The sequence below is a fragment of the Megalobrama amblycephala genome, linkage group LG15 (genome assembly GCF_018812025.1).
Source record: "Megalobrama amblycephala isolate DHTTF-2021 linkage group LG15, ASM1881202v1, whole genome shotgun sequence".
NCBI classification, from domain to species: domain Eukaryota; kingdom Metazoa; phylum Chordata; class Actinopteri; order Cypriniformes; family Xenocyprididae; genus Megalobrama; species Megalobrama amblycephala.
Genome location: NC_063058.1, coordinates 20,305,818 through 20,326,091, shown reverse-complemented (window position 1 = coordinate 20,326,091; position 20,274 = coordinate 20,305,818). Strand labels below are relative to the sequence as shown.

At 38.8% G+C, this 20,274-nt stretch overlaps 2 protein-coding genes across 2 annotated transcripts; one reads left to right on the top strand and one right to left on the bottom strand.

Moving 5' to 3' along the window:
- The first annotated feature begins 173 nt into the window (after positions 1–173).
- cnot4a (CCR4-NOT transcription complex, subunit 4a) lies at positions 174–12,254 on the top strand. The gene is made up of 13 exons (XM_048157814.1): positions 174–439; positions 1,702–1,925; positions 4,814–5,011; positions 6,346–6,432; positions 6,728–6,829; positions 7,038–7,163; positions 7,278–7,399; positions 8,496–8,705; positions 8,849–8,906; positions 8,990–9,245; positions 9,338–9,772; positions 10,399–10,632; positions 10,725–12,254. Exons 2-13 carry the CDS (start codon positions 1,752–1,754, stop codon positions 11,042–11,044), a joined length of 2,322 nt encoding a protein of 773 aa, XP_048013771.1. The 5' UTR covers positions 174–439; positions 1,702–1,751; the 3' UTR covers positions 11,045–12,254.
- Positions 12,255–12,316: 62 nt separating this feature from the next.
- On the bottom strand, positions 12,317–18,450 carry tmem178ba (transmembrane protein 178Ba). Its single transcript, XM_048157816.1, has 5 exons — positions 16,349–18,450; positions 15,128–15,756; positions 14,270–14,386; positions 13,033–13,170; positions 12,317–12,949 (listed from the first exon to the last, which is right to left on the bottom strand). The coding sequence occupies exons 2-5, from the start codon at positions 15,507–15,509 to the stop codon at positions 12,693–12,695; spliced, it is 894 nt and encodes a 297-aa protein (XP_048013773.1). The 5' UTR covers positions 15,510–15,756; positions 16,349–18,450; the 3' UTR covers positions 12,317–12,692.
- Positions 18,451–20,274: the final 1,824 nt, after the last annotated feature.

Below are 20,274 nucleotides of genomic sequence, written 5' to 3'. Positions count from 1 at the left end.
TTTTTGTAAAAAATGTTTCAATTAAAATACTTATTTCATCAAAAAGTACTTTTCCTAAATCTGAGAACATGACGTTGTATCGCCCCTCGTGACGAATCTAGAACATTGCTGATGTTGAACATTACGATGACCAAATAAACTACATCTCCCACAATGCATTGTGCATCGCAGCTTGCGCAAACTCAATGAGAGGTGACTGGTTACTGTATTCCCTCCTCATTTCAGTGTAAGATGGTGGTAAAGAATCTGCTACCTAAATAAACAGTCAAACTGAGTAGGAAACATTTAATCAATACTGAACATCTGAGCTGTGGAGTAGTGCTCATTCCAAACTATCAGATAGGCACATCTGATCAGTTGAAAGGCAGAAACCCCCGCCTAAACTAGAGTCAATATCCCTTGGAGTGGAATCCCTGCAATACAGGACCAGCTAGTTGAAGTGAGTACCCTACAAAACAACTGCTTTAATCGCTATCAATGCACCCTAATATAATTACCTCAGCGGTATTAGGTTTGCATATGTGTGTTGAAGCAGACTAACCCCATGGTTAAAGCATAAAACTTTGAGTTTAAGTGAAGGGTGAAGTTAAAGGTGTACAGGCGGCAGTTCCTCCTCTAGTCGCCGGGCCGATCAGTAGGAGAGTCTCAGGCTTTAGCTCTGTGTAGGCCGCAAAATAGAAACGTTCAGAAAACACTCGTTGTCGACAAAAATATATGCGAGGAAAGTCGTTTTACTCTTTTACAAGCAGCTCAAGATATGCGTGCTTTTAAGTTTGTGTGTTATTGGTTGTAGAAGAGTGAAATCGATGTTTTAGGCGTTGTGTTATGTGCCGCACGTCAGTTGAAGTCTGTCCCAGCTGTGGAGACACCTGACCGGCTTTCACAGCGACTGACGCGCCGCTACACATATACGATGTGAGATATCAATAATTGTGACTTTAATAAAGATTCATAGATATTAAAATAAGTATTGAATGTGTTGTTTGTTTAATTATTGTCATTTTGAAGCAGAAACAACGGAGGTCTATGAATCTAAACAGTGTTTTGATCTGGAATGATTTGAGAGATTTAAGTGGGAATCTTTTATATATGTTTTCGCTGAAAATAAATAATAATTTGCGTTTAGAATTGATATTTTTGTGAGTATTAGCTACGTCGTTTAAAAATGCGTACAATGTCAGTGTTGGACAAAAGAGACTGAATCGCAGGTTGTGATTTGCAATTCATTTAGATATAGTGTTTTGTTCTGAATATAACATTGGTTCAGTATTCTGTGTAAAAACGAAGTGGATATAATGTAATTTATTATTTATTTATTTTTTGTTTTATTTTTTTTAATCTGTGCATGGACTTTGAATACCTGCCATACATTCATCTCTAATGTGACCCAGTGATCCTATTCTTCAATCCCAATACATCAGCATGTTTATAGACAACTGGGCCAATTGACTGCAATGAGAGTAACATGAAAAGGCTTTGTGGTAGCTTGATGTTTTGAACTGCTTTAAGCCCTTGACAGCTGACTATATTAATTTGTCATGGCTATTAACAATAGTTTTGAGCTAACTGTATGTCATTTTTCAATTTGAATGTTTAACAAGAGCATTTATGTAATGGAGTAAAGTATTGTCATCATCCAGGCTGCCATGTTTAAATCAAATCTCACTTCATCTCAAACTACTTGCTGTGATTTTCCATCAGCCCCTCGGCCGACCTGCCAACAGACTCTCCTGATCTTGCCGTGCAATAGGATGTCCCGTAGTCCAGAGCTGAAGGAAGACCCCATGGAGTGCCCACTGTGCATGGAACCGCTGGAGATTGACGATGTCAACTTCTTCCCCTGCACCTGCGGCTACCAGATCTGCCGTTTCTGCTGGCACCGTATCCGCACAGACGAGAACGGCCTCTGCCCTGCTTGCAGAAAGGTAAGACGCTACTTGAAAGCTTCTGATGATTGTGATAGACTTGTTGTTATATTTCTAATTTGCGAGACGCATTCTAATACCAACTTCACTCAGTATTAAGTCAGCATGTTTGCAGGTTATTGGGTCACTATTACACTTGTATATATGACATTCTTGATCTTCGCTTTCTCAAATAGCAGTCAATACCTATATGGCTAAAACAGTGGTTCTCAACTGTTAGGTCAGGAGAAAACAGAGTTAAATGCAAGTAATGAAACACAACTAATAACCTATATAATTGTGGATGGTTTGTATTAGGCAAAATCATAATTGTCAATTATTCCTTTGAAATTGTAATTGCGATTATTAATTACAATTATCACAATTTACATTGAGTGATGTTTTGAATAGCTGTATACCATTGTTTGAAGCAACTTCATGCCATATTTTTAAGCTGAAAACACTCTTCCTGAAAAACTTTTATTGCTTTTCTATAGCATTAAGCCTCAAAGGTCAACTATACATTGGTTTGGTTTCTTATTTATATAGGAAAAAGTAAAAATATGCATGGTGTTATACTAAAACTAAAATTAAAACAGTGGCATTGGAAAAAAACCTTTAAGATAATCTGTAGAAAGAAAAAAACACATCTTAAAGGATTAGTTCACTTTCAAATGAAGCTTTACTCACCCTCAAGCCGTTCTACTATGTCTGATGAACACAATCAGAGATATATCAATAAATATCCTGACACATCCAAGCGTTATAATGGCAGGTAGCGATACCAATGAGTATGAAGCTCAAGAAAGCACATCCATCCATCATAAACATACTCCACATGGCTCCAGGGGGTTAATAAAGGCCTTCTGAAGCGAAGCGATGCGTCTGTATAAGAAGAATATCCATATTTAACAAGTTATTAAGTAAAATATCTAGCTTCCACCAGACTGCCTTCTGTATTCAACTTATGAAGAAAGTGTAACGCCTCTCGCAGTTCAAAACGCTTACGCTACATCCTACACCTTCCCTATTGAACTTACGGAAAAGTCTTAACTGACGCGACGCCAGTTTAATTGTAATCACGATTAGAAGTTCGATTAATTGTGCAGCCTGGTTGTATAGCAAAATAAAAATGCTTATAAACATTTTTTTAATGGATGAAAAATTACTTAACATTTTTGTTGAATGCATCATCCGTTACAAATCTATGCATGATTAAAGAAAACACAACATGGTTTGTGCCAACCACAATGTGACATGAATATTTGACGCCCAAGTAGTGTTGTCAAAAGTACCGACTTCGGTACCTATCGGTACTGAAATTTTAAAAACGTGACGCGTTGAGCGGATTCGTAAACATCTCTGATCGGCCGTTGTGTTGACGCGCTCATCGGATATGCCTGTGATTGGCTACAATGATCAACGTGTGGGAGCATTTGAAAGCATACGGAAGTGTTTGAATTTGAGCGCGAGCGATTGAAAGCAGGTGTCTAACAGTGGACCGATCCGCGATAGACGCCTGCTTTCAAATGCTCCCGTGTGTATCTGTGTAAGCGCTTAGTGAAGAGATTAATTGATGACTATTTACAATGTTTTTACAGCGTTGATCATTGAAGCCTATCACAGACATATCCGATGAGCCATGAAAACAACGGCCTATCAGAGATGTTTACGAATCCACTCAACAGCGCTCAAAGCATCACATTTTTTACATTTCAGTACCGAATAGGTACCGAAGTTGGTACTTTTGACAACACTACTCCCAAGAATATGAATTTAAACACTTAATTCAAGACTATTTAAGTTTTTTCATTTTTATTAAATTAGTAATTTTAAGTACTGAATTAATTATTAGCTATTACTAGATTATTAAGATGGAAAGGATCTCAAGCTGAGTAGCCGAAGACGTTACTGTAGTTTACCCATTAATAGACACAGTTCTTCCTTGAAAATAAATTCCAGCACAGCGCTACAACAACCATAATGAAATGACCCTACACAATAATGCTTTACAATAATATGGCACATATTTATGGAAATTTATCTGTTCAATAAAATACCTAATAAAAACACCATCTTCGTGTCGCTTTTACATTTCAGATCCCTCAGTTCTCGCCATCTCCGAATTACAAGCTCTGTCGTGTTTTCTTTTTGCCAGCAGACTCTCCTATTCAGCATAAAAGGGTGATTCCCTGGAGGTTCGAGATTTAGCTGCTCCATGTCAACCTTTTTCAGTCATTGTGACAACTAACCTATGTCACTCCCACACCAAACATGTGTCAAAGTAGCCGGAGAAAGTATTCTCTATTTACGAATATGACGAGACACACACAGGCGAGTGACGTATGTACGCAATTTTACGTGAAAACCATCCCGCCGAGTCTGAAATATAAACACATATAACCATAGTGAATCATGGTAAGACAAAAACTAGCTTTGAAAGAAGGATTGATGTATTGACTCATTAAAGTATATATATTTTTTGAACTATCCCTTTAATTGCCACTTGTTGCCCAATATACAATCTGGTATCTGAAGCAAAATCAGTTTAAAATCAAAACCACTTATCTAGAGAACTGGATGGTTGATGTGTATTTAAACGAGAAGTTGCCATGACTATATTGTTGATTCTAAAAAAAAAAAAAGTTATCTGCAAGCGCAGTGGCGAAATATTGTCTGATTAACCGGCCTTACTGTTCTCAAGCCTGGTTATGCATTTGTGGATAAAGCGTGTTGCACCACTTTCTTGGCAAACCGCACTTCCCAAGTGTAAATGCGATGTAGCTCATCTCGTTCGCTGTGGTGGTGTCAGCCTGAAAAATTGACCTATTTGCAGAGTTCTTTGAGCATGATAGCCCTCTCAGGATACGGGTTCAAGCGAGGTAACAGGCTCTGTGTGTGTTCCGCAGCCTTACCCGGAGGATCCGGCAGTGTACAAGCCGCTGTCACAAGAGGAGATCCAGAGGATAAAGAACGAGAAGAAGCAGAAGCAGAATGAAAAGAAGCAAAAGGTGACGGAGAACCGCAAACACCTGGCCAGCGTCCGTGTGGTGCAGCGGAACCTCGTCTTCGTGGTGGGACTTTCTCAAAGACTCGCGGACGCAGAGGTGATTGATCTTTTTTTGTTGTTCTTATTAGTGTTGTCAAAAGTACCGACTTCGGTACTGAAATTTTACAAATGTGACGCTTTGTGTTCGGATTCGTAAACGCCTCTGATTGGTCATTACGCTCATGCACTCATCAGATATGTCTGTGATTGGCTACAATGATCAATGCTTCAAAAACATGTTGTAAATAGATATCAATTGACCGAGCGCTTACACAGATACACACGGAAGCGTTTGAAAGTAGGTATCTATAAGTATATATTCTTTCAAACACTCCCGTGCGTTGAACAGACATACCTGTTGAGCATGTGAACACAGTGGCCAATCAGAGGTGATTATGAATCCGCTCAACAGCCCTCAAAGCGTCACATTTTTAAAATTTCAGTACCAACTTGGTATCGAAGTCAGTACTTTTGACAACACTAGTTCTTATTATATAATAACTGTTTTCAGTTTTAATTTGGATCTATTGAATTATAAACATTCATATTTTTTTAAATAATTCATTTTCATTTTATTACAATTTATCCTGTTTATTGCATTTTTTTTAGACTAGACTATTTGAATAGACAAATTACTAGATATTTATTTAATCAAAAATACAGTAAAGGCTGTAATATTGTGGAATATTATTACAGTTTAGAAAAACTGTTTTCTATTTTAATGTTTTAAAATGTAATTTATTCCTTTGGTAAAGCTGAATTTTCAGAATCATTACTCCAGTCTTCAGTGTCACATGATCCTTCAGAAATCATTCTAAGATAATGATTTGCTGCTCAAGAAACATTTCTTATTACTATCTATGTTAAAAATAGTTAATGTTTGTGGAAACCATGGTACACTTTTTTTTTTTTTTTTTTTTTTTAATATATATATATACATGTCTTTGCTGTCATTTTTTTTATCAATTTAATGCATCCCTCCTGAATAAAAGTATTAATTCTTTAAAAAAAAAAAGAAAAATCAAAACTTTTGAACAGTAATGTACAATCTTAATCAATAAAAGTAGTAATTTGTTTTAAAAATTCTTTTGAACGATACATGTATCTAAATCACTGTTCATGTAAAGAAGAGCAGATCAACCTGTGCCCATATCACATCAGTGAGAAATATATCACTTCCTGTGGGAGGTAAATGAGAATGGCACAAAAATAGCGCTTTTTTCATCAGGGAACCGTTTACATTTTGCTGAACAATAGGAAATTTCCTCCCTCAGAGTCCTTTTACAGTAGTTTGACTGTGTGAAAAGTGGGCAGAATTCAGCATAGCATCGATTTTGTCGTTCATGCTATAATTCACTTGAAGGAATCACCGTCACTTTGATCATTTCTTAGGTTCTAAAGCGCCCAGAATATTTCGGGAAGTTCGGCAAAATTCATAAAGTGGTCATCAATAACAGCACATCATATGCAGGTTCACAGGTAGGACAAACTTGATTCTTCAGTTGTTTTTAAACCTGTATGAATTTCTGTATGAACACAGATGATGATATTTTGAAGAATGTGGGTAATGATAGCAATAGTATTATTTTCCATACTATGGAAGTCATTGGCTTCAGCCGAAGAATGGACTGTGTTTTAAAAATAAACAAAATGAGGCATGAGGATGAGTAAATGATGTTAGAAATTTTATTTTTGGGTGAACTATCCCTTTAAGGCTACAGCAAAACAGTAGAATAAAGAAATCACGCTTATATTTTGACCTTTCACTCCACAGGGTCCTAGTGCCAGTGCCTATGTAACTTACATTCGTTCAGAGGACGCCCTCAGAGCAATACAGTGCGTAAACAATGTCATAGTGGATGGTAGAACACTCAAGGTAAGTGATAATCCATCACAGCACAGTCCTTTTAACAAATATGATTCGGACGTCCCTTAGAAGTGTCATGACACTTAAAGTTTATTGTTTTCAAATGCATTTCCAGAAATGCTGTCAAGCATATTATATTTATGAAAAATATGTATTGTCTTCATCTATCATTTTAAAGTTATTAAAGTAGTTATGTCTGTTGCTGTTTTGTCTCCAGGCTTCTTTAGGTACAACAAAGTACTGCAGTTATTTTCTTAAAAGCATGCAGTGTCCCAAACCAGACTGCATGTATTTACATGAACTGGGGGATGAAGCGGCTAGTTTTACAAAAGAAGAAATGCAGGTGAGCGATTATGCTGATTCACTGCAGATCAATCAGTTCAGTCAATACATCAATTAAATTACATTTAGAAAATGACTTTTGCTCTCTCTCTGTATGTGTAAATTTTGTTTTTAGGCTGGGAAACATCAAGAGTATGAACAAAAATTACTCCAAGACCTTTACAAAGCGAACCCTAACTTTTTACAAACCTCAACGTGTGGGGAGAAGTCGAAGAGCAAACCTAACTCCACTCAGAGGTGTTGTTTTTAATCTCTTTAATTTCATTGCTGCAATCAAACAGTAAGATAACCATATCCAGATTTTTAATTGGCAATGAAAGTGTGCCTTATTTTTGCAATATATTCAGTACGTAATTATATGATAATGAAATGAATATTTGAATTAAATAATATGGTGATTAATTATATTAAAATATATAAAAAGAAAATGTATATACTACTGTTTAAAGGTTTGTGGCTGGTATGATTTTTTTTTATGTTTTTGAAAGAATTCTCTTATGTTCACCAAGTCTGTGCTTATTTGATCAAAAATACAGTTAAAAACAGCAATATTGTAAAAAATTATATTACATTATTCAGTGTCACATCTCACGTGAAACAACAGAAATCATTCTAATATGCTGATTTGCTGCTCAAGAAACATTGTGTTGCTTAATATTTTGTGGATCCTGTGATACATTTGTTCAGGATTTTTAATGAATACAATTTTCAAAATTACAGTATTTATTGAAATACATTTTTTTGTAATATTATAAATGTCTTTTTACTGTCACTTTTGATCAGTTTAATGCGTCTTTGCTAACTAAAAGTATTTATTTAAAATTTTCCTGACCCCAAACTTTTGAATGGTAGTGTATATAATTCAGGACTCATTTTTTTGAAATTGAGATTTATACATCTGAATAAATAAGCTTTCCATTGGTGTATGGTTTGTTAATATAGGACAGTATTTGTACGAGTTCAGATACAACTTTTTGAAAATCTGGAATCTGAGGGTGCAAAAAAATCTAAATATTGAGAAAATTGGCTTTAAAGTTGTCCAGATGAAATCCTTAGCAATGCATATCCACTCACAAAAAAAAAAAAAAATTGTGATATTTTACAAAATATCTTCATGGAACATGATCTTTACCTTAATATCCTAATGATTTTTGGCATTAAAGAAAAATCGATGATTTTGACTCATACAATGTATTGTTGGCTATTGCTACAAATATACCCATGTGACTTAAGACTTGTTTTGTGGTCCAGGGTCACATATATGATTAATACGTTTCTCTTTTCTTTGAAAAGTGTGGTTCCCCTTTTTAATTTGGCTTTATTTTATTCCCAGACCAAATAGCACCAATAAAGAAGGGTGGCCCACATTACAGAGCTATGGGAAAATGGTTAACGGTTTAACCACAGAGCATCGCAAGTCCCCTCCTCTTTTAGACTGCCTAACAGACTCGGACCACATGACTCCAGATGACCCAGACCCTGAACAGGGAACAGAGCAGAACACAGGCCTCCCACCCTTCCCATCAGCCTTAGAGCCTACCAGGTACTGTATTGCAGAAGCCTAGCCAGTAGTGTTGATAGATAACAATATCCATTGACTCATCATAAATGACGGCACTTATTTTCTTCCTTTGTGGGTGTATAAGTGTTTTGGTGATTGCTTATTACACTGTGCTTTCATTTCAGTCCAATTGACAAACCATCAGAACCCATAAGTATAGGAAACGGGGAAAATATATCACAGGTAAGTGCTTAAAAAAATGGAATAACTGAGAATAGTTATCATGTTTTGTTTTCTAATTCAGCTGTCCGTATTTGGTTTGGCAGACATCCAGTAGCGATTCCCCATCTCCTCCACCTGGCCTTACTAAACCCAGCCTCGTTGTGCCCATCAGCGTGGCTGAACTCGCAGCACGCTCACCCTTCGAGGGGGCGGCAGCGGAGTCTCAGTCTCTTTTCTCAGACAACAGCAATTTCAGACATCCCAACCCCATCCCCAGCAGCCTGCCCTCCTTCTCCAGTTCACCACAGGGAGCCTCCGACTGGCCCATGACTCCAGAACCACAGAGCCTTTTCACCTCAGGTAGGCGTGTGCAGCGAATGCGATGTAGTAGGATTTCGGTACAATAAGATTTCCAATGGGGTAAACCCACCAATCTCTCTTCCTTGTTGCAGACACTATCCCCGTGTCCTCCTCCACCGATTGGCAGGCGGCGTTTGGTTTTGGCTCTTCAGCCAAGCAGCAGCAGCAGGACGATGACCTTGGCTTTGACCCATTTGACGTCACACGGAAGGCTCTGGCCGACCTCATAGAGAAAGAGCTGTCAGTCCAGGAGCATTCCCCCCTCTCTCCCAACCCCTCTTCCCATCAGACCAGCCTCCCTAACGGCCAACAGCGCCTTCCTCACATCCAGCACAGAGGCCTCTATAACTCCTTCAGCCTTCCCCAACACATGGCCGCACGCCACCCCTGGATGGGCCTCCCTACCCGCAATAACCTCACACACTTGAACCACACGGCCACCGCAGCAGCCGCGCACAGCCATTTCTTAGACCTGAGTATGCCGGCCCAGCACCACAGCACCGGCCTTGGGGGGATTCCTATATCAGGTTAGAGGATGCATCTGTCTTGTGTGCTCCAGTTTTTTTGTGAATCACCTGTGTATTTTAAAACACCTGGTCTAAGCAGAGTACTACAGATGTACCCCACTGATCCAAATAGAAACAAGTTGTTGAACTCATTCCCAGTATGTTTAATGTTGTATTTTGTTGCATTTTAATTGTCACTTTTTTTTCTTTTTTTTTAATAAAGCAGATCTAACTTAATATCGGCTAATAACTAAAATTACTAAAATTGAAACAAATAAATTATTATTAAAATCACATAACAAATTTACTAAAACTTAAAGGTGCTAAAGAGGATGTTTTTGATGTTTTGTAGCCCTACTTAAGTTACAATAACGCTCACACACACTCGCGCACACACACACACACTCGTGCGCTTTCACACACACTTGCATGCTGTAAATGTTAAAATAGTGGGTGCATTTTTTTTTTATTACTCGCTTTTGTGTTTCGCCTCCCTCCACCATTTTACGCTACCATGAAAAGTGCGTATGGAACACATCAATGCAGAATCGTCCTCGTCCACGTCCACGTCGTGATGCATCGTAGAAATGATTAATTTCAAACACCCCTAGTGTAGACATTGTGTTCATTCATTTCTTCTCTTTCAGAAAACAATGGCTCTGTGGAAAGCATAAATGTGAAAGAGTGGCAGGACGGACTGCGAGCACTCCTACCAAATATCAACATCAACTTTGGAGGCCTCCCGAACTCTACCTCTTCCTCCTCCTCTTCCTCTACTTCCAGTGTGAATCACATCGGGGTGCCGGTAGGCTCAGCCGGAGTTTCGCACGGCCTCAGCTGGGACAGTGCAGCCAGTTGGATGGACCCCGCCATCATCACAGGTGCGGTTTGTGTTTTATAAACTCTCTGACTGGTTACGGTTAAAACCTTCACTGGTAATAGTGCTCATTGGTGTCCATTTTCAAAACTCCAGGTATCCCAGCATCCACAGGCAACAGTTTGGACTGTCTCCAGGATGACAATCCGCCACACTGGCTCAAGTCACTGCAGGCGCTCACAGAGATGGACGGACCCCCCAGCTCCAGCGCACTCCCACAGCCCCCACACACCGGCCTCCTGGACGCGGCGGCCCACCTCTCCTTACACAGAGCCGCCTGGGCCCCTTACCTCCCCCCACCCACACTCACCCCAAGTCAGTTCCACTCCCCACCTCCAGGCTTTCAGACAGCCTTCAGACCCCCAGCGCAGACGGCCACAGACATCCTACAGAGTGCCGGTATTGACCGTCACTAAAGACAACCCTTGATTTAACTGCATTACAAACATGAAACTGCAAATATACCCCTTCCATTAATAACGTAACATAAGCTCTTGTCTTTCTACCATTTCCCTCTCCATCCCTTTCCCATCTGGATTTGTTTGTCTGTTGTCACTTTTTTTGAAGGCACACGTACATCTCTGTAGTATGAGCACCATCAGTGCAGGGTAATGATTTTAATGAAGGTGCCTGGGAGATTCAGACAGACACTGAGGGTCTTAACACATATACACACACCTTCACATATGATTCTGGGGGGGAAAAAAAGAGTCCGACATTGAAATGTGTAGAGAAAACCATGAGCACTGATGTGTACATGTGACTAATAACGGCTAAACGGAATGCGCTTAAACGAATAACATGTCTAATTGGCCTCACTCCTTCATCCAAGGTACAGACTGCAATTTAATACTGTGAATCTTTACACTTCCCGTATGTTAGGTCTCACCACCACTCAAAGGAAACGGAAGCGGATTATTTTAAGACAAGTCTATGTAATGCTCTCTACTTCTTACACGCTTAATTTTTACGGAGCCACAGGTAAGATTTTTGAGGGCATTTGTAGAGTCAAGACCCTGGTCCTCCTTGGAAGGGAGTTAATTAATGACAGTGGTACCTACTATATCTTAGGGAGGAAACCATTTTGTATTCAGGGCGTTTGTCTAAAGCATCTTTGGGCAAGGATGGTGATGTGAGACCTGACATGCTGCTACAGGATGTCTGCAGTACCTTCATTCCCAAGAAGTAAGGTGAGCAAGACAGCTGTGGAAGTGTTTATTGGCTTGCCTATAGAATAAGCCATTCATACAAGGTATGAATCAGGAATCGAGTCTGGAACCTTGGGAAGGATGGTGATGGTAATAAAAGGGAGACATGTCAAGGCATGATTGCAGAGAATACGAGTGTTGAAAGCGTAAAGACAGGCACACACTAACATGCCCCCATTCCAAGGCCTTCAAATGATTTCTACTCTCTTTTCTTTCTCATCTGTGTGGCCATACTAAACAGTATTTATCAAATGCAATCACTCATTCTTTCAGGAAAAAAATCAATGTAGTCCAACATTTGGGTTTAACATGCTGCTGAAATCATTTAATACAAAATAAAGCGCTAAAAGAGAAGAACTGACCCATTTTCTGCTGGTCTGGAACAATGAAAATCTTAAATAAAATTGAGTATTCCGTGCCTCTTGCTTGATTCTCCTTTTTTTCTGATGTTGTGTAACTTGAGTAGAAACAGTAGGATTGTTTTCTTACATGAGGCATTTTATTGTCCAATGAAGAAATTATTGACATTGAAAACAATTACAGCACATAATGAAATTCATGGTAAATCATACATTGGAAAGATCTTTGAAACGGTGAGTTTGTCTCGAAATTCAAACACGATCTACTGAACACAAAGACAAACACCAAGGACATGCTGAACTCATGTCATGATGAAAGCTTTTATACAACTGTACAAATGTGCTTTCATAGATCCTTCTTTTATAAGTCCCAACAGCCATGGCTTATCACCTTCCAGAACAAAATGTCTTTCAACAGCTTCCGTGCTTTTAATACCCATAACAAAGTCTATGAACAAGTTTATGTTAATGTACCAAGTGTCACAACATGTGAAGCTTTAGCACACCGTTCCGTTCTCCATGCGAGACTTAGGACAGGAGGTACGGGATGGTGGAGGAGGCTGAATCGATGGTGCCAGGGTGCAGAAGAATCCTGCTATGAGGGTCAATCCCAGCCCTCCCCAGGCACTGAACATGGACCAGCCGTAACCATGGCTTATATCATCCGGGAGGCTGAACAAATAACGTGGGTAGCGAGACAGTTCGAAGTTGATGCCGGCCACACAGGTGCACAGAGAGATGATGCAGAAGGTACCTGTGGTGGGACATGATACTAATTAGTAGGTGTTTGGTCAATGGGGTAGAACCCTAAAGGAGCCATTTAGGGATTTCACGTACCTCCCATAAGGAAGAGTAGACCAGCAACGTAATGCATGAGGCCTTGCTGCCAGCAACAGCCCAAAACGCCAATGGTCCAGCCAAAGAGAATGATGGATAGAGCCATGCCCATGAAGCCAGCTGTCATCCGACGCAAATCTGGAGATGAAAATAGCAAGTTACTGGGGGTGCCCTGCTCCTGGATGACTACTTTCTTGTAGAGTTCAGCTCCAACCTGCTCGAGCACACCTGGCAGAAATTTGTAGTAATTCTGAAGGCATTGGTTAGTTTGTTCCAGCTGAACTTGGCAGGAAGGTGGCAATTCCAGGAGCAGGACTGGATACCCTTGCTTGAAACTCTACCACTATATCAAAAGCCGTGTTTCCACTGCAGGAACTTTCCCCAGGGACTTTGTGGTGGTACTCTATGTGTTTCGATCACAGGGACCAGGGTCTAAATGAAGTTCCGGGTAAAAATTTCCCCTCAGAAAGTCCCTGCTCACGAGGTAGTACTTTTTCAAAGTTCACAAACTTTCGGGAGTGGGACTTAGGGGCTGAACATGCTGATTGGTTGAGTTCACACAGCATTTCGCAGCATTTTATTTCAACCAAAAGTCTGGTGTGTGCAAGAGAAAGAGTTGTTTGCTATTTGAATCAACAATGGAGTTTAAAAAATAAGACCGATGGACCGACAACGAGGTTAAGGTTTTATTAAGCTTATATGCGGAGGACGAAATCCAGCGGGAACTGGAAAGTTGCGTGCAGTCCTACGTCACTGGAATAATTTGCCTAAACTTCACGGTACTTTAGACCACGATGGAAACGCAGACAGCAGTAGGTCTGGGGGAAAAAAGTTCCTGGGACAAATTGATGTGGAAACGTGGCTACATGGGCCCAAAACAAAATTTGTTATGGGTAGGCAACCTTTAAAGTACGGTCGCATTTACTGTTGCTCAGCAAAATTTTGTGGGCGAAATACAATTCATTCCAATCAGAATTCTTGCAATCAAGAATTTTGTGCAGATTTCCTCATGTTCAATGCAAATTTGCTGTGCCTACCAAAAGAAAGCTGCTTGGTTTGAAAGTGACTTTTGTGTGAGCATTGCTGCATACTTCTCTAAATTTCGCTAATGTGACCGCACCTTTATCCAGGGCCCAGTAAGTACACTAGTAATATAGAGGACCTTAGTGGGAGGACCCCTTTCAAAGAGGGCCCGGGACAACACTGATGCAGACTGAAAAGAGCAAGTCCCACTTACGCAGGGCATGCCAATCATCTTGCTGGATAGTCTTGGTGATGTTGTAGGAAAGATCCTTTCGCGTCACAGCGGATGAGGAGTAATAGTACTTTATAAAGGAGCAACGCTCTATAGTTCCTGGAAAAAAACAAAAAATTCATAATGAGCATCCGATCCCAGAATGATAATCAGAACTTGTACACATGCCCTACTCAAACTCCAAGATGTAAAGTGGGCCCGGACAATTGGGATGGTGGTTATTAGGTGGACCAGGTCCCCTGTTGAGCTGAGCCTGCTTGTGCATATGGACAAGTGTCACATTTAGATGCGTAAACTACACAGATGGTCAAGTGATATTGCTCATGTGGACTAAATTAGTAGTTCTCAATCCAGATCCCAGAGTACCCTAGCACATCATGTTCAGTTCTTGAAGCCTCTACTAATGAGCTGATGAAATATATTATGTATTGAATGAGGTACACATCCAAAATGTGAACTGCTCAGGTACTCCAGGACCAAGATCACGAATCACTGATCTAAGCCACTACAATACATAGAAAACTGAATGTATAAATACAATCTGTAATACCAAGATGTTCAGAAGTGCTCATTATGTTCAATATTGAAGAACATACCCAACGAGTTTTTTTGGTGCCCTATGCAACTGATTATAATGAATTGGCATTTTACTCTGATGCATCCATAGGCCTGATTATATACATTGCAAAGCAGATTCTACAATAATGAGAGACTGGAAAATGCCATTTCAAGCCAGAAGAGAGTCTTCTAGCTTGAAATGCCATTTTCCAGGTTCTCATTATTGTAGCATCTCCTTTGCATCAACACATATTCCTATAAGGCTCAGGTGGATGTTTTTACCTTTCTGAATGAGCTCTTCGATGTCTGGGTCAAATCCCACCCTGTAGCATTTGCTCCACAGCCCCATATTGGTTGAATTGTAGCGCCTGCTGCACTCATCCGCCGCGCTCATCGCGAACAGCTGACGCCGGTTTCTAGTTAGCAGCAGTCGGTTCTCCCATCGGTCCAGGTTCGCTCGGCTGGCTCGCAGTGGAAGGCTGTGGTTGGGGATGTAAATAAAACCCGGATCGCTTCTGCGGTTCGAGAAAGTTCGACAGCGTTCCTTGTATCTCCTCGCGTCCGTTTCGTACCAGTGATCCGATGAGATTGCGATTGTCAGGAAACACAAGGCGACGAGAGACAGACAGAGACCCGTGTACAGAAGCCACTTCCCCGTCGCCATCGTTCTGCCAGGCCGCCGATCAGCACCTCATGGTGGACAGCTCCTTTGACCGAGGCAGCGAATCAATCCTGATTGAGCATCTTTTTTTCGAGTTAAAAAGGCGAAATGTTGTGCTTGCTGTAAACATGCCCTTTTAAATGAATGAGATACGTCGATTATTACAAAAATCCCGTTCGGTCTGTTATTTCCTCTGTCTTACTCGTAGACTGTATTGGAGGAGCGGGTTCCGCTCTTCCTCTCTGAGCTGCTGCAGGCAGGGACACATGACAATCACACACAGAGGAACTGAAAATCATTTCAAAATGATGACTGAAAATTTATTTAAAAATGGAGGGAACTGAAAATTATTTAAAATGTATTCGTTCAAATAAATCACTGCAAATACAAAAGTAAAAATTTAAATAACCACGATTATTTTACCCACTTAAAACTGAGCAGTTGGTTTGATTTACCACACTTCATATTCTGCTTCAGACTCTAAAAGGACACTTTTTCAAACTTGTTAAATAACTTCATTCACTATAATTTAAAGAAACAATATAGATTAAATTATGTTTGGGCATTTTCCACAAATTGGCTGCAAAATAGGGCCAAGTTGTTTTTTGTGATACATGTTTAACCTTCAGAAACTGTTGATTAACAATTTACAACCCTGATTATCTAACAGGTTCCCCAAAAAGAAACATTTGTGCATTTAACCCCCTTATATGTGGTTAAATGCACAAATGTATATATAAATGCATAAATGTATATGTATATGTGTATATATATATATATATATATATATATATATATATATATATATATAAATAAACACACACACTTGGGACAAAGCTTACCATATTCACTTGGCCTTTGTTGCTTTCTCATTTTACACGTTATCACTTTTGGAACAGCAGTTCTGAACAAAAGTTTTAAGACTGCTTTAAAGTCACATATAAAGATTAATGATTCATAGTCACAATCAAAATTATGGATGTTTATTGGTTATGCATGCACAGTACCAGAGAAGAGGGGGCAAATTACACAATGGCCTTCAGTGGGATCAGACAGTTGGGGGGTTATATAGGCCTAGGTATGTACATAAACACACACATATATATATCCGAGTGGAAAATAATCAGAAAAAAGTATTTTATGTCACTTTTTATATCAACTCTAGACTTAAAACATTTTCAGAGGAATTGGATATATTTGATATTTTGGATTTTATGAGCTATGTTGCCCTATTAAGATATATATATATATATATATATATATATATATATACATATAAAAAGTCATCAATATTTCTGTTTTATGTAATGCAAAAAATATTCAAAATATGACATGTCTATAAATGTCCTAAAATTGAGGCATTTAAACTTTTTACACTGCTGATCTGTCTTATCTTCAGCCTCTGGCTTGAGGGTCACTGTCCTGCAGAGTTCAGCTCCAATCCTGCTCAAACACACATGACTGGCATTTCCAAATATATCTGAAAACCTTTAGCAGGTTTTGGTGTGTTTGAGTTAAACCTGTTCTACCCTGCAAGAAAATATAGTTGAAAATGCAAAGATGTGGTCAACTAAATATATCAGTTTAACATGTGAATTTTAACATTTGAGCAATGTTTAAACTCAAAATTCAAAGATTGTCAATACTGTGGATTAACCTTTTTTTTCTAATCTGGCAATGTATCTCGGGGGATACAGGTTTCAAAATGTGCTAAATGACAGCATGTACAGCATCATTTTCAGCATCTTAAGACAAATTTCATAATATTAGTAGTTTTTTTTTTTTTTAACTGAAGTAGATATTTTAAAGCACCATATCACCATTTTTCCTATGTCCCCAAACTTGCATACCTTATTTTCATGACAAATACACTTACTATACATGATTTTTTTTTTTTTTTCAAAATTTTATAGATTGTTGGGTATCAGTAATGATTCTCTCTATATAGTATAGTTTTTTTTATTTGAACAATAATAATTTTTTCTTTTCTTTGCTTGTTATTTTGGACTACTTTCCCCTTTTCATGAAAGTTGGAAACATTAGTGACATCATAAAGCAGTCATCACTCCTTTGGATGGAAAACTTGGGAAAGCGATTGAGATCCTCTATTATTTTGTCTATTTTTACAAATTTTATCTTTCAATTATGATGTGGTCAACCTCAATACATCCACTCCGTTGAGGAAAATATGAAACAATTTAGAATTTTTTTTTTTTTTAAAGTTACAATTTAAAAAAAAACAAAAACAATTATCTATCTATCTATCTATCTATCTATCTATCTTATTCAGTGATGTATTCGAGTATCAATGTGGCACTTGAGGAAAAAAAAAAAAAAAAAAAAAAAAGCCTGAAAAAATATAAAATGTGTGAGAAAGTGAGCATACACAAAAAAAAAAAAAAAAAAAAAGGGGACAACGCCCATAAATTAGAATTGTCAGTATTTAAAACTGACTTTCGGTCCCCAACAGGGTGGATATTTGATATCCCATTTTAGCTTATTAAGTGGTTAAATTTATTGACCAAAATCATTTTCAAATGTTATCACTCACCTTATGGGAGGGGGAAACCAGGAGACAAAAAGGAGCACAGAAAATTTGAACCAAGTCTTGTGACCCACATACTCAAATACAGACTCAAAGGGGTTAGTTCACCCAAAAATGAAAATAATGTCATTACTCACCCTCATATCGTTCTACACCCATAGACCTTCATTCAGCTTCAGAACACAAATTAAGATTTGATTAAATCCAATGACTGAGTGAGGCCTGATGGTACTTGCTCTCTCAGGACCCATAAAAAGGTACTAAAAACATTTAAAACAGTTCATGCGAGTTCAGTGGTTCTATCTTATTATAAAGCGACGAGAATAGTTTTTTTTGGGTGCACAAAAAGTAATGACTTTAATGTAGTGATGGCCGATTTCAAAACACTGCTTCAGAGCTTTACGAATCAAATCAGTGATTTGGAGCGCCAAAGTCACGTGATTTCAGCAGTTTGATAGGAGATCTGAATCACTGATTTGATTTGTAAAGCTCCGAAGCAGTGTTTTGAAATCAGCCATCACTACATTGTTGAAAAGCCGTTTTGGCGCACAAAAAAAAAGTATTCTCGCTGCTTTATAATAAAAGGTAGAACCACTGAACGGATTTAAATGTGTTTTTAGTAGCTTTATGGATCTTGAAAGTTAGTCATTGCTGTGAATGCAGGCCTCACTGAGCCATCGGATTTCAACAAAAATCTCTTGATTTGTGTTCTGAAGATGAAGGCCTTATGGGTGTAGAACAATATGAGGGTGAGTAATAAATGACAGCATTTTCATTTTTGGGTGAACTAACCCTTTAAGATAACAGCACTGGGCAAAGAAAAAAAAAAAAAAAAGCCCTCATGCCTCCTACAAATGACTAAACCGTAGGCATCTTGTGGTGCACGTTAGGAATATACCTACCAATGAACTGAATTCATATTTATAAAAAAAAAAAAAAAAAAAAAAAAAAAAAAAAAAAAAAAAAAAACACACAATTTGCTTCGTTCATTCAATTTAAAAGCACTAGAGGAAAACGTTTTTCAACTGAGCTGTATGCATTTTAAACGCGGTTTTGTAGCGCATTTAAATCCATTGCTCGGGTAAGTGTTTATGGACTATTAGGAGTGGCCAAAGTTACGATTTAAAATCAGTCAGCTGATTTTAGTTTCTCCTGGCTCCAGAGATGCCACACATCCAATATGCAGGTTCGTGGGCCTACCATGTGAACAAACAGAAAACAGACATCTTATGTAAGGGTTGAAAAGCTAAAACATCCAACACAAAGTACAAAACACCACAGTATCTCTTAAACACTTTATTCAGTGCGGTTTACTTCCATTTCTTCAAACAATATTGACAGAACCACAAAAAAGCCATTAACAGTCGACTTGAAGATCAGATAGGGGGCGCCAATGCCAGTGCAAAGAATAAACTTAATTCATGCAGTTCGTTAAAAGAACAGTCAGAAAGAGTATGAAAACACGAGCACGACTCGATCACTTACACAAGTCTGTGGTTCAGAACAGTCAGACGGCTGTCTCGGGAGAATCCCACCCGCAGTGAGTGTCTGAGCGCGGGCTTATTTGCAGGATCAGTGAAAGGTCCGCAAAAGTTCGCCATGCTCAATTTAATCTGCTCAGCGCGCTGTGAAGTCCCAGATCTGAAGCATGTGCAGCAGAGGCGAACTCTTCGCGGCAGCAGGACTGTCCGCGCACAAAACACTCAAACCGGAGAGACCGAGCATCAGAGTACTCTATAGCTTTTTTAAACGCACCGGAACCGCGGAAAACTTCCTGTAATACACTGAAAGCTTAAGACAAAACAGTATAAATACCGTACAGGAAGCCAGAAAGCGTTAGGGTTAGAAGAAGTACTCTGTTCGTTCTCTCACGCAGCAAGGGTTTATATAGTGTTGATGATGTCATGATTATGGACCCTCCCGCTGGTCTCTGATTGGCTAGATCGCGCGCCAAATTGCCGATTAAACTCAATCACATTTGAAAGGCACTAATTGCATTAATCAAGTCAAAATAGGCAAAAACATAATTAATTACATGATGGATAGCCACATTCTGGAAGTTGATCTTTGTTCATTTTTTTTTCAGCAGAAAAGAAAGAATATGTCCATCCTTAACAGAGATCAGTTATAAGTTGTTGTTTTTTTTTTAATATTATTTATCGTGACGTCATGGTTTCCCTCTTGAATTTTCAATGGGTTTTTAAAGTAGTGGTGTCCGATTTA